Raw genomic sequence first — 13,381 nt, forward strand, 5'->3', positions numbered from 1 at the left:
GGCTATGCTGGAACTCACTCTATACACCAGGCTGGCCTCAAACTCAGAGTTGCCTGCCTTTGCCTCCCTGAATGCTGGGATTTAAGGCATGTGTTACAAGCCTGGCTTGTCTACTGTTTTTAGAGTGCTTTCATTTGTATACTTGGGGAGTATTACTTATTGTAACTACTTATCTTTACAAAGTACACTTATTATACTACAGAAATGTCAAGTGGTAACCAAAACTGGTTTGGGCTTGACTAAGTAATGACATATCACTAACTAACAAAATAGAAGAATGACCATGTAGATGTTTCAAAATGTTCCCATTGGGAAAAGAAAAATTGGTCCTTTGGAAGATAAAGCCAAGACATTAAACCTTTTCTTTATCAGGTTGAGGGCATTAATCTTACTATGTTTTTGTTCTACTAGTTGTGTGTGACGTAAAGTCATTTTATGTCTCTCATCATGTCCTGCCTTGGTAAAAGTGCATTTTTAGGCAAATTTAAACAACAATGAATAAGGAAAATCTGTGACATCTTTCAAGAAAGAGCTCTTAGTAATATTTGAGTTCAGTAGTAGTTCAGTATATTCTTAACATAGGATGGACACATTTTTTTGTTTTTGTTTTTGGTTTTTGAGACAGGGTTTCTCTATGTAGCCTTAGCTGTCCTGGACTTGGTTTGAAGACCAAAGTGGCCTCAAACTCACAGAGATCTGCCTGCCTCTGCCTCCCTGAGTGCTGGGATTAAAGGTGTCCACCACCATGCCCTGCATGCACGCAGTCCAGTTCTGCATAACACTGCTAGAATGATTTTTGTCATAGCATTAAAAAAACACGCAGAAGGTAAGAAAACACAATTGGAAATTACAATAGGATTACGTTGGTCTTTGCAATTATTACAATTATTCAGGAAGCTGAATAACAATGTGGTTGATTAATACTCTTTTCTTCAGGATACGGTTTATAGAGAGAAATGACAATTTGGAGAAACAAAGAATCTTTATGTATTAAGAAGTTTTTTCTTGATTGCATCTCTCCTGTATATTTAGTTGTATTTCAGATTAATCTTATATCATCAAACATTGTATAAATGTGTTAGCCAGATTTGCACGTTGTACAGAAAGATCGTGTCCTTAAAATGTGACTACAACGTGTATATTGTTGCTTCTCATCTTTCTTCTTTCTGCTTTATTTTCAATAATGTTTTGATCTAACATCAGAAGAGATGGAGAGGTTCCCAACAGCCTGCTAAATCTCAGACAGAAATATTCAGGACAGTCATTTCAAACGTAACATCTTTTTATACCAGCCGTCAGATCCAGAACACAACTGTTTTACTTCTAATCACTTAATTATTTTATTTATAAATTTCAGTTTCCTGATCCCAAGATTTTTTTCTTTAATATATCTGGTTACTTGTATTGGTATTTATTTATGTTGGGCAGTATGTGTTTGTGTTTATAATCACATGTGATTTTTAAGATCGTGTTTAAAAGAAGTAACCCTTCCACAGCATGTCCTCCTCACATTCTTCCACCAGAGAAGAGGCCCCCTGAGCCCCCTGGACCTCCACCGCCGCCACCTCCACCCCCTCTGGTTGAAGGCGATCTTTCCAGCGCCCCCCAGGAATTGAATCCCGCCGTGACAGCCGCCTTGCTGCAACTTTTATCCCAGCCTGAAGCAGAGCCTCCTGGCCACCTGCCACATGAGCACCAGGCCTTGAGATCAATGGAGTACTCCACCCGATCCCATCCAAACAGGACTTACGGAAACACTGATGGGCCTGAAACAGGGTTCAGTGCCACCGACACTGATGAACGCAGTTCTGGTCCAGCCTTGACAGAATCTTTGGTCCAGACCCTGGTGAAGAACAGGACCTTCTCAGGCTCTGTGAGCCACCTTGGGGAATCCAACAGTTACCAGGGCACAGGGTCAGTTCAGTTCCCAGGGGACCAGGACCTCCGTTTTACCAGGGTCCCCTTAGCATTACACTCAGTAGTTGGGCAACCATTCCTGAAGTCTGAGGGAAATAGCAACTCTGTGGTACATGCAGAGACCAAATTGCAAAACTATGGGGAGCTGGGACCAGGAGCCACTGGGGCCAACAGCTCAGGAACAACTCTTCAATGGGGGGGCCCAGCTCAGTCTTCTGCTTATGGAAAACTCTACCGGGGGGCTGCAAGAGTCCCACCACGAGGGGGAAGAGGGAGAGGAGTTCCTTATTAACACAGAAACATCAATGCCCTCAAAGATTCCTTCCCTACCCGTCTGTCCATCTAGTCCTCTGAACCTTTAATGAAATACTTGCCAGAGCAAGGTAATCATCTGCATTTGGCTACTGCAACACGGTCTGTTGTTTTCCATGCTCACTTGCTACTAGGAGGCAAGTCAGTGATGTTGGCACCAGTCCCTCTTGGATGGGCAATAGCCAGAATGTTTACTTCTGCTCTGTGTAGGAGCTATACTAGAAAATAACAGAAAAAGAGACATTCAATCTTAAAGTACTTGTTGCATTAGCTTGTTGCCTACACTTGGGCAGAAGAGAGTTTTGAGATGGCTCTGGAGAGGCTTTGGTTTTTAAAGTAGTATTTTTTTTCTCCCGTGTGTGTGTATGTGTGTGCGTGCATGCACTTGCGTGCATGTGCGCACATTGTGTGTATGTGTGTGTGGTTTCTTTTGAATATTTAGTTCCCCTCCAACATCCCCACAAGAGAGTAGTGTTCACAGATCAAGTGCCTCTTAGGCCTTTGCTAGAAGGGAAGCAGTGGACTGGCTGGCTAAGTGTTTCCTTCCTCTACCATCTCACATTTTTGCTTCAGTGAGCACTCTCTCTATCCCTGTTAAGCATCTTGTACATACCTTTTTCCAAATAAATCATCCTTAAGTTTGCTCAGTTTTGGCAAAATTTATGTCCCTCTCCCTGCACATACAGCAGGCTGTAGAAAGGGGCATTCTTGGGCAAGTAGGTAGATTTTACCCAGTCTTTGCTTTCACTTGTTTACTTCCCCTTCCCCTCCTTCCTGTCCCTCTCTCCCCTCTGTCCCCCTCTTCTTTTTCCTTCGTCCTCCTTTGTGTGTCCACACCTATTCTCTCCCTGCATCTTTTTGAGCTATTTGGGGGAAAAAATATAGTAGAGATGCCCAAGAACCTGGAATAATTACTTTCTTTTTTCTTTTTTTTTTCTTTCTTTTTTTTTAATAAAGGAAAGGAAATTCAAACTCCTACATTGTTCTCCGTAACTCTTCAATTCTAAGATTTTTGTTTTGTTTTTGTTTTTAAGCCACGATCTGATGGGGAAGTTGATTTGTAAATGGACAGCCTAGGACATTGCTGCTGAGCTCTGGTTAGAGAGTCCTCCATACCTAGAGGGGTAACAAGATCAGTAAGCATGTTTGTTTACATGTATATTTTATGTTAAAAAAGAAAAAAACTTTAAAACAGAGCTTTGTGATACTGTCAGGGGGAAAAAAACATGAAAATACATGGACATGTAACCTAGTTTAGGGTATATATCTGAAGGTATGTCAGTCCCTGATACCTTTAAAGAAAAAAAATTTAAACCATGTACCATGAGAAAGAACAGTATTGATAAGTATACATCATAGTATGTATAGCCTACCATTTCTTGTAGGGATTATTTTGTGGTAAAGGGTATAGAGTATGACTTCCCAACAAAAACTTTGCCATATCAAAACAGGAAATAGAAGAGAAAAGGGATCTCAGAGTGGGATAGTTTGAGAGGCTTCTCATTATGGCTTCCATTTCTGAGTACCAACATCTGGAGTATTATAAAAACAGATCTATGTCATATAATTGATCTGCACAGACTTAGGCATATGTGAAATGTAGGTTAAGTTCCCTTTTACTAAGAAAGGCAAATATACTTCATCTTGGAGAATAGTTTTCATAACTCAAAATGGAATTTCATGTTTCAATACCAAGTTCTTATGTTTAAAAATATATTTAGAAAAGTGTATTAATTTAAAAAATATTGAGGTGAACAAACCCTCTTGAGCTACATAAAATTATTTTCCCATGTTATTGAAATAGATACCAGTGTGTGTACTTCTTTATTTTCTGGGTTTTGGTCGGGCTTTGCCATAGGCCAAACACTAGTAGTAAGTGAACCTTCTCGCCATTTGGCTTTAATAGCTTTTTATGCTGGGATATCTCGTTAGATATCCTAGGCACACTGACATGCATTAAAGTTTATCTGTACCTTCAGTCTGCTGACTAGTCTTCAGACATGGGCCTTATTTTAGAATATTTTAATGTAAGGTATTGGGCCCCAGTCCCCTATTTTTGATTAAAGAAACTGAACTGGGATGCTTAAGTATCTGTTCAGTGAAAAAGAATTGTTTTCCCATCAAATATTAATAAATTTCTCTATATATTTTCATTGTATTTTGGTTATCGACAGTCACCAATAATGTTTTCCCTTCCTCTCTGTCACACTATATTTTTAATTATGCCAAATAGTCTAAATAATTTACATAAGCTTCCATTCCCCCATCCCTGCTAGGGAAGGGGATGAGTGTATGTGAACGTGTGTATATGTGTTTATGATCCCATTTCATCCCACCCCATTTTGGGAATCTAGCCTTTAAAAAATATTTTTATAATAATTTTGACTACTTCTGAAAATGGAGAAAAACTCATTTAAATATCCTGAAATCTGTGGAGGAAGAAAAGGCATTTGGTCATTTTCCAGCTATATTATCTATAAACATAATGGAAGTAAAAAAAAATTGGCTTAATTTTCAACCTGAGTGTTTGGAAAGTAGAAAACGAGTTAATTCCATTCAAAAGTGCTGACTAGTGGTTTGAATGTTAGCTATTGTACCATTATTAAATACATTATTTTGAACAGATGAGGAATCTGATTCTGTTCATAAATAAGAGGCAAAACTGGCTTGACCATGATCATTTTTTGTATGTGGTTTAAAAAGCAGATTTGCTTAATCCAGTTTCCTTAGTTTTCATCTGTCTATAGGGATAAGAATTTCAAATAACATCAAATCTATGTGTTTAAAACAGCGGCTAGCACAAATTTGTATGTAGGACTTTAGTTTATACCATAATCATCACCCAACACTTTTGTGTCTGCCTGTGTGTTCAAGTATGTTCGTGTGTGTGTGTGTGTGTGTGTGTGTGTGTGTGTAATATGCATATATAGGTACACTGCTAAAGTGGTTACCAGCAGGTTTTGAGAGAGAATGGTGCATTGGAAAAGTGTCAGTTGCCACCTCATTCTCCCTGATTTATAGGTTCCTGACACTGTATTCCTTTCTCTCTCTTGTTTTTGACCCCCATTGGGTGTACCTTGTCTATGTACAGATATTTTGTAATATATTAAATTTTTTTTCTTTCAGTTTATAAAGATGGAAAGTGGAGATTGGAAAATTAAATATTTCCTGTTAATATACCACTTTTGCTCCATTGCATTTACTTCTAATTTCTGTACCTTTTGAGCACATCTAATCATGTATGAAGGACATTTTTTCCCTTTATCTTATGGTTCTCTATTTCAGAAATATTATAGTCTCATAAACTACCAAAACAAAAGAAAATTTCTCAGGGTTTGGAGAGGCACTTGAAAATTCTAGAGTAGAAATTGAGAATTAAAAATTGAGTTAGGGTAATCCATAAGAACGTAATCTTAAAAAGGAAAAAAAGTAGAAAACTGATGGATAGTAGTATGAAGCCATCGAGAGTTGAGCTTCATGTACCCTGACTTGACTCCTCCTGGCAGGAGAGGTAAGTGGGTTTGAGCTCAACAGTCATCAAAAGAAGTTGGTAAGAAGCTGTTTAGCCCCAAAGGGCACTCTGAAACCAGGCTCCCACCGTTCCACCCAGTTTGGTTCCTACAGTGGTACAGAAGAGGGTCAGCATGGGGATCTGCATCCGGCTCCCTTTTAGATTCCTAACAGTACTAAGCCAAGAAGTGAAGCAGAGTTGTTTAACTGTTAAAAGTCTGCATTGCTCCTAAAATCTTTCCCAACTCTACCAGAAGAGAGTTGTTTGGAGCACTAGAGAGCCCTTGACAATGTGCACTGCAGTCTAGCTAGGAAGAAGGCAAATAAAATCCATCAGGAGAAAGAAAGAAAAAAATGTTTGAACTTTCTGTGTGGGATGAGCAAGTTGTAGAAGCCTAAGAGGCACCCAGGATATGGAACATGAAGGATTAGAAAGCTGCTGCTTGGGCTTGCTGACCTGGGCAGAGTCACACCCCTTTATCCTGAAGGAGAATGGGGAGCTCAAGATCACTCCGGTTCCAGGAGTGTTGTTACAGGTCTCTTCAGAGACAGTGAGTTGGTTTTAGGTCATTATGCATTGCATGTTTGTGACTAGGTGTGAATTTCAAGCTATCAGTGGTGTGTCCACTTTGTAACAGTATCTGCAGTAATTCTGAGTCTAAAGATTAAGCCTGAACTTTTTTCTTCGTACACAAAGCCATTTCCCTATAGAAAGCCTTTTCACTACCCACATTTCTTCAGCATTCTTTTCTCAGATACACACTCTTAAATTTAAAAGGCTAATGCTTATAGTGAGTTACCAATGTTTTTTGTGGTAAACTGGAGTTTCTATGATTAAAGATTGCCGCCGCCCCACCCCCACCCCCACCCCCGTTGAATTTTTTAAAGTTAGTGAGCTAGTTTTCTTTTCACAGTTAAGTAACTCTAAAAGGCTAGGTAGAGTGAGAATGAGAAGTTCCTTGGTGAAAACAATACCATTTCAAGCGAGAGGCTTTTTAGTTGGCCTGAGAAGTGCAGTGAGCATTCTTGGACACTAGTTGATTTTTTTATTGTCTAGGTTTTCTCATATGCAGGAACACCTCCAAAGTTTTTCTACAACCTCAGGATATTTAAGTGGAAGGTTCCTTCATCTCAGGTTGAAAGACACCTGTGGCAATCATTGGTGCTATCTATCCTGCCCTCCTCACTGGGCTGTCACTCCCCTTTCTACCTACTTTCCTTTCATTTTCTTGCTTCTTCCGCCCACCTTTTTCTTTCCTGTCCCACTCAGGATCATGCTAGGATGGTTTCAGTCTACCATAGTTACTGATGACTTAACTCTGCTGAGTGTTTAGAGTTACTACTGTTTGATAGTTTTCAAAAATTTTACAGGCAATTCAGAAAGTGAGTATCTAGATCTTTAACTTCTGGAGTGGGAGGTAAAGAACAAAAATAACTATACTTTGTTATTGCTAAGGTATGAAAGGAATGTCTGAGTTATATATTCCTGCTTCCACTCTTTTAACCTTCACCTCTACCTTCTCCTTGTCTTAAGGGCGTTACTTTTGCTAGTGACATTTCTAAGTTATGTATATAGGGAATAAAGATTGATGAGCAAAAGGCTATATGGTGTGGAGTAGAAAGATACAGGCTGTCTTTGATGCTCTGCTGATTATCACTAGGGTGCCAAACTGTTTTGGCCACTAGGTTGCTCTCCTATTTCAAAAATTAGTGATCTACTACTGAGAAAAACAGATGTGGAGTTGCTCTCTCATAATCTTAGACAATTGTTGGTGAAGGTTTCCGATTACTCAGTCCTCAATCCAGCTTACTTCTTTGAAGTAAGGGTATAGGCATAAAGTTCTTTTAGATATGTTCTTAGGACCTGGAAATAAATGGATTAAAAAATATTTATTAGTTTTCTGTGTGCATACACACCATATTGTGTGCAGGTGCCCAAGAATGCCAGAAATAGGTGGGTATCTGATCCCCTGGAGCTGGAATTACTAAGTAATTGTGGACTACAGGATATGTGTACTGGGAACTGAACTCAAGTCTTGTGGAAGAGTAACATGTGCTCTTTACCTGTGAGCCATCTCTCCAGCCCTCATAAGTCAATTTTTTGGTGTCTTGATCTAAGGTGGCTGTAAATTCTAGTTGATAGTTGTAAAGGAATACAATGTAGTCTAGCTAAACTGTCCCGCAAGAGTAAAGGAATATGATGCATCCAAACTAAACTGTCCCCAAGAATAAAGGAAAGCAATGCATTCAAACTAAACTATCCTGGAGAGAGCCTGAAGTTAGGGGTTTTGGTGGGCTTTTGTTTAATTTTGGGTTTTTTGTTTTGGTTTTTTGGAGACAGGGTTGTAGCCTTGGCTGTCCTGAAATTCATTTTGTAGACCAGGCTGGCCTCAAACTCAGAAATCCACCTGTTTCCATCTCCCAAGTGCTGGGGTTAAAGGTCTGGGCCATCGCTGACTGGCTGAAGTAGTGTTTTTAGAGGATACAGTGTAGCAGTCAGTGCTAATGAACAAAGCCTGCATCATGGAGGCTCTTTTCTCTACAGAAGGGGCTATTTCAGAACTTCGAGGTCACCTGATGAGGGATCACCGTTACACAACACTGCACCAGGCTAATGCAAGTTTGGTTATCGATGAACAAGCTAAATTCAAAGACTTAACAGATACTTAGGAACCTAATGGCCCTAAATTTAATTCAGGAACTTGTAGCTTTTGCTTCAGACCAATATTTGCAACTTCTTTTAGGACTCAAAGTCCTATAGATTTTGTCCAAAGTTCAAAGAACAGTATAAAGAGATGGTTGAGATAGGGCAGGGAGGACGACAGCTATCTGGCAGTGGTTTGTGAGAAGGGGAAACTGTGGCTGGCCTAGTAAAAGTTAAGGGATGTTTGTTTAGAGCTCCACTATTTTAGAGTGACCATTGAGGCAGTTCTGTTAGTAAAGAGTTGGTAGACCTAGAACCCCCTAGACTACTGAAAGACTGTTAAGCTATTGACCAGGGAGTCTAAAGAAAATAAGCGCATATTTTTTTTTTGTTGTGATTTTTGAGACAGTCTTATCATGTAACTCTGGCTGCCCTGAAACTCACACCAGTCTAGCCTCAAACTCAACAGTCCATCTCCCTCTGGAGTGCAGGGATTAAAGGCACATGCCACCATGCCCACCCCGTAAATGAAAGTATTACATAGTATGTGATGCCGTCTGTATGGTTCAGGAGTGAGTTTGTATTTTCCAAGCTTTTTATTTTGAGACTCTGTAGTCCTGGCTGTAGATCAGACTAGCCTGGAACTCAAAGAGCTTCATTTGTCCCTGCCTCCCAAGTGCTGGGATTGAAGGCATGTGCCACTACACCTGGCACACGTTTTTAAATTGCAAATAGTTTTGTATATTTTAGGTCAGCCTTCAAACTGTTCTTGGTTTAGATGAGCAGTGTATAGAAGAGCAGAATATATGAATTAATAGACTCAGAGTGAATGAGCTACGAAAGAACATAGCCTGATCATTTCACTGCCATCTTTGACAAGTGAAAACAGACCCAGAAATGCATAGAAATCTATGGTGCTGGAAGAAAGGTGAGAAAAAGGCAACTCATATTAAGATACCTACTATGTGTTAGGCACTGTGCTAAGTGCTTTACACTGACACAAGTAAGTATAATCCCAGCAGGAAGCCAGAACAAAAAAATAGAAAAGGCTGAGTTAATTAAAGTGACTCTTTGAAAGTCAAGATGGCAGGACACAGCACGTAGCTCCAAGTAGTTTTTAGGACTCCAAGTAGCTCCTGTCCCAGAGTTGAGCTGATAATGAAAGTTAGGGGAGAGGTGGCTGGGGTGTTTTTGCTTTTGTTTTGGGGTTGTATGGTTTGGTTTGGTTCGCTTCTTTTGGATTTTTTTCCTTGAGACAGGGTTTCTCTCTGGAATAGCCCTGGCTGACCTTGAACTCACAGTGATCCGCCTGCCTCTGCTTCCCTAGTGCTGGGATTAAAGGCGTGCGCCACTGCACCCAGCGGCTGTTTTCGTTTTTTTTTTTTTTTTTTTTTTAAGAAGCAGGATTCACTATGTAGTCCTAGCTGGCCTGGAACCCACAATGTTGGCCAGGTTGGCCTTGAACTCTGTATCTCAAGTGCTGGGATTAAAGGTGTGCACCCTTACCCACGACTGCTTTAATATTTTAATTTTTGGGTACCTTGAAACCAAATGCTGGAAGAAATGAAAGGGAAATCTCTTTAAAGATCCTGAGCCATATCTAAGAGATAAGGGGAATGGTAGATTACTTTCTCCTCTCAACCACAAAGCTGCTGTGGAAGAAGTGAAGATTCAGCATTTTAGAATGCGGTTAGGCTGATGAGATGACCACTGGACATTTGAAAGGAGCATAACTTCACTATTCTAAAATGATGATCAGAGCGGTCTGTAGGGAGCAAGGTTACTCTTTATTGGAATTGATTTTCATCCTGAAAATTCAGGTTGTTATCTGGGAATACAGGATTAATTTTAGCTGTAGTAGGGAATAGGAAGATAGGCAGGAGGGTCAGGAGTTTAAAGACATACTAGGCTCCATAGCAAGTTCAAGGCCAGTCTGAGATAGATGAGGTCTTGTTCTGTTTACTTTTGTTTTTTTGAGACAGAATGTCATTATGTAGCTCTAGCTGTCCTAAAATACCATGTAGACCAGGATCTCACAAGGAGATCTGCCTGCCTCTGCCTCCTAGGTGCTGGGATTAAAGGTATCTGCCACTACACCAAGACATCCTGCTTTAAAAAAAAAAAAAGTAATAAAATTAGTTTTCATCCTTAAGGTGTCCTTAAATTGTTTAAATATTATGGGTCAAGAAGGTAATTATTTCTAATGTGTGTATGAGTATTTTGCCTGCATGTATGTCTGCACCATGTGTGTTTCCTGGTGCTCATTGCCTACTGTATGGCCAGAAGAAGGCATCTGATCCCTGGGACTGGAGTTACAGGCAGTTGTGAGCCATCTTGTGGGTACTGGAAATTAAACCCAGGTTCTCTGGAAGAGTAGCTAGTGTTCTTAACCACCGAGCCATCTCTCCAGCCCCTTGTTTTTTTGTTTGTTTGTTTGTTTGTTTGTTTTTGTTTTGTTTGGTTTTTGTGTTTTTAACTCTTTGAAATCATGAAACTGACTTTGTAATTTTTAAATTATTGTTACTTGGTTTTTCAACACAGGGTTTCTCTGTGTAACAGCCCTGGCTGCCCTGGGACTCATTGTAGACCAGGCTGCCTTCAAACTCACAGCAGTCCACTTGCCTCCGTCTCTGAAGTGCTGGGATTAAAGGTGTCTATCACCACCACTTAGGCTAAATTTGTTATTTTGGAAAGATTCCATGTCCTTTGGAACAGGTGGCAGCCCAAAAGTTGACCCGATGAGATATTGTATCCAAAGAGTTATACCATGAGAACCTTCATTGAGGAGCAGGGATATCATTAGTCACATTGTAAATACAGGACATGACCAGCAGGAACATTGAGAGAGGGTCCTAGCTTTAGGAAGCTTCTGGGCCTAGTAAGAGAGGTGAGTCTTGGCTGAGGTGTGGGGAACTGATATTTTTGTTGTGCTTTTCCATTTGAGACAAAGTCTTACTGTAGTCCAGAATAGCCTCAATTTTGCCTTGAGAGCTTGGGAGCTATGAGCATGTACTGACTTAAGAATCTGTATTTTATAAGTCTGTACATGGATGTGCAGGTTATGAAGTAAGTGTAACCCCAGCAGGAAGCCAAAGCAAAGAAATAAAGACTGAGTTAATTAGTGACTCTTTGGAAGTAAGCGCATAGCCCCAAGTCATTTTTAGGAACCCAAGTAGCTCCTGTCTTGCTACCTCTTTCCTTGTAACTTTAGGGAGAGAGAAGACTGCGGGTCTGTGCCCCACATAAGAAGAGCTGCTCACTAGCTAGCATCAAGGACCTAAAATAGGAAACATGGGGAGAGGAGGGCATATGTGTGTTCTGTAGAGGGCTGTGAATTGGCTGACTAGAGTAGAACAGGACAGATGTATTAGGAAATGCAATTGGAGAACCAATCTTAGTGGCCTGAAGTAGGATTTGAAATTGGTTTGTTAAGTAGCAATAGGGAGCAAAGCGGGGTGGGCTTAATGCCTTTTGTAACTTTACTGGGCCCAGGAAACAGTTCTTTAGGGTACGGTTCTTGCTCAGACTTGAGGCAATAAGGACTCGCACTAGACTGAGACTAGGCCAATCCAAAGAAAAGGGGCGGGGGGGGGGGGGGTCCACAGGAGTTAGGCCTGCTGACAGCATGAGTATGAATGGGGGGTAGAGTGAAAGGTTTCCAGATGAGGCTCCCAGGACACAGTTGAGCTGATGGAGAAAGTTAGGTAAGAGGTGGCTGCTTTGTTTTTAAGAAGCAGGTGCTTATTAGCCATGTGCAATGTACCTTTGTCCAGTATTACAGATGGTAGGAACAGGCCTTGCCAACAGAGGACTGGAGCATGCATTGTGTCCATATGCACTGAGCCCAGGCCTTTTCCAGTTTGGAGAAGCAAGTAAGAAAGTCTGTCTCTTGGGTGTAGCAAAGACATCAAGAATGCTAGCTCATCCTGCATTTGGAAAAGAAAATAGAGGTGTTTTTTGCTTGTTGGCTGGTTTTTGTTTGGGTTTGTTTTGTTTTGTTCTGTTTTTGTCAGTTTCTTCCCCTTTAATGCTTTGAAAATGGGAAATGACTAGCCTGTGGCAATTGTGCCACAATTCTCTGGCTTGATTCTTGGAAGGCCTTTTTCTGTCCCTCCCTGGGGGTCATTTGTATCTCTGGTTCCTGCTCCCAGAGCCATAAAGTGGGAGCCCCCATTTATTAATTGGGTTGGGACTAGGGAGGGGGTCGGCGGGGGACTCTTTAGTACAGCAGGCGGGGGTCTTCCCGAAAGAGCCCATTAGCCAGCCCCAATGGCAGCTGAATCGGGGCCTCAGCCAAGTCCTCTCCGTTTCAAAAACCCTCCATTGCCTGCAGCAGATCAGAACAAGGCCTGCGGGAGCCCTTAGCTTCTGATTGCAGCTGTGAGGAAGGACAGAACAATTTATAGGAAGCCAAGTAGCTCTTGTCTCACTGTCTCTTCCTTTCTGTCTTTGGGGAGAAGGAAGTCTGGTATGCTATGTCCCTCTTACTAAGGCTTCTTGCAGGCATATACAGGCCCAAGGTAGGAGAAGACAGGAGTGTGTGGGTTTTGATGTTTATGTCTTTTCTGTGGGTGTATTTACAGGACCTTTCTTTCCATCTACACATAGCTGTGTTGGACTAACAGCCACAACTTCTATGAGGCTCCCCCAGGGCAAAGTCAAGTGTGTGTTCAGTCTGGCAAGCTGAGGTTGAGGAGAGGTCTTCTCCTGTTTGCTTTATCAAGATCAGAATTAGATCCCTTAACTTTTCCTCTAAGGAGAAAGGGCTTGGTACTTAAAGGGAAAACTCTTAGGATTCATTTGCCCCTTTAGTTAAAATGTACTAAAAAGACATATCCTACAGGGGTACTAATTTCTACAGTGCATAGAGAAGGATGACAAGCCCAAATATCACAGGGAGGAAGGAACATTTGGGTCTCGATTTTACAGAATCATAAATTGCCAGAGCTAGAAAAGAGGTCATGTAATCCAGCCTCTCGATAGAGCAAGGTGGCGAGG

The 13,381-nt window shown here is 41.0% G+C and overlaps 1 protein-coding gene across 14 annotated transcripts in view; it reads left to right on the forward strand.

Moving 5' to 3' along the window:
- CDK12 (cyclin dependent kinase 12) overlaps positions 1 to 13,381 on the forward strand; it is an 82,289-nt gene that overhangs the window by 53,201 nt on the left and 15,707 nt on the right. For 8 of the 14 annotated variants that reach the window (XR_014773317.1, XR_014773318.1, XR_014773319.1 and 5 more), the window contains exon 14: positions 1,497 to 1,914. The exons of 3 other annotated variants lie outside the window; for them this stretch is intronic. Coding sequence is in view for 3 of the 11 variants with exons in the window: in XM_084751093.1 (XP_084607219.1) it covers positions 1,497 to 2,209 (713 nt within the window). In the remaining 8 variants the exon portion in view is untranslated. Of the gene's footprint in view, positions 1 to 1,496; positions 5,412 to 13,381 lie in introns of those variants that run through there. 3 more of the 14 variants (XM_084751093.1, XM_084751095.1, XM_084751096.1) reach the window with 2 other exon arrangements.

Source organism: Acomys minous (genome assembly GCF_964271855.1).
Source record: "Acomys minous genome assembly, chromosome: 12".
NCBI lineage: Eukaryota > Metazoa > Chordata > Mammalia > Rodentia > Muridae > Acomys > Acomys minous.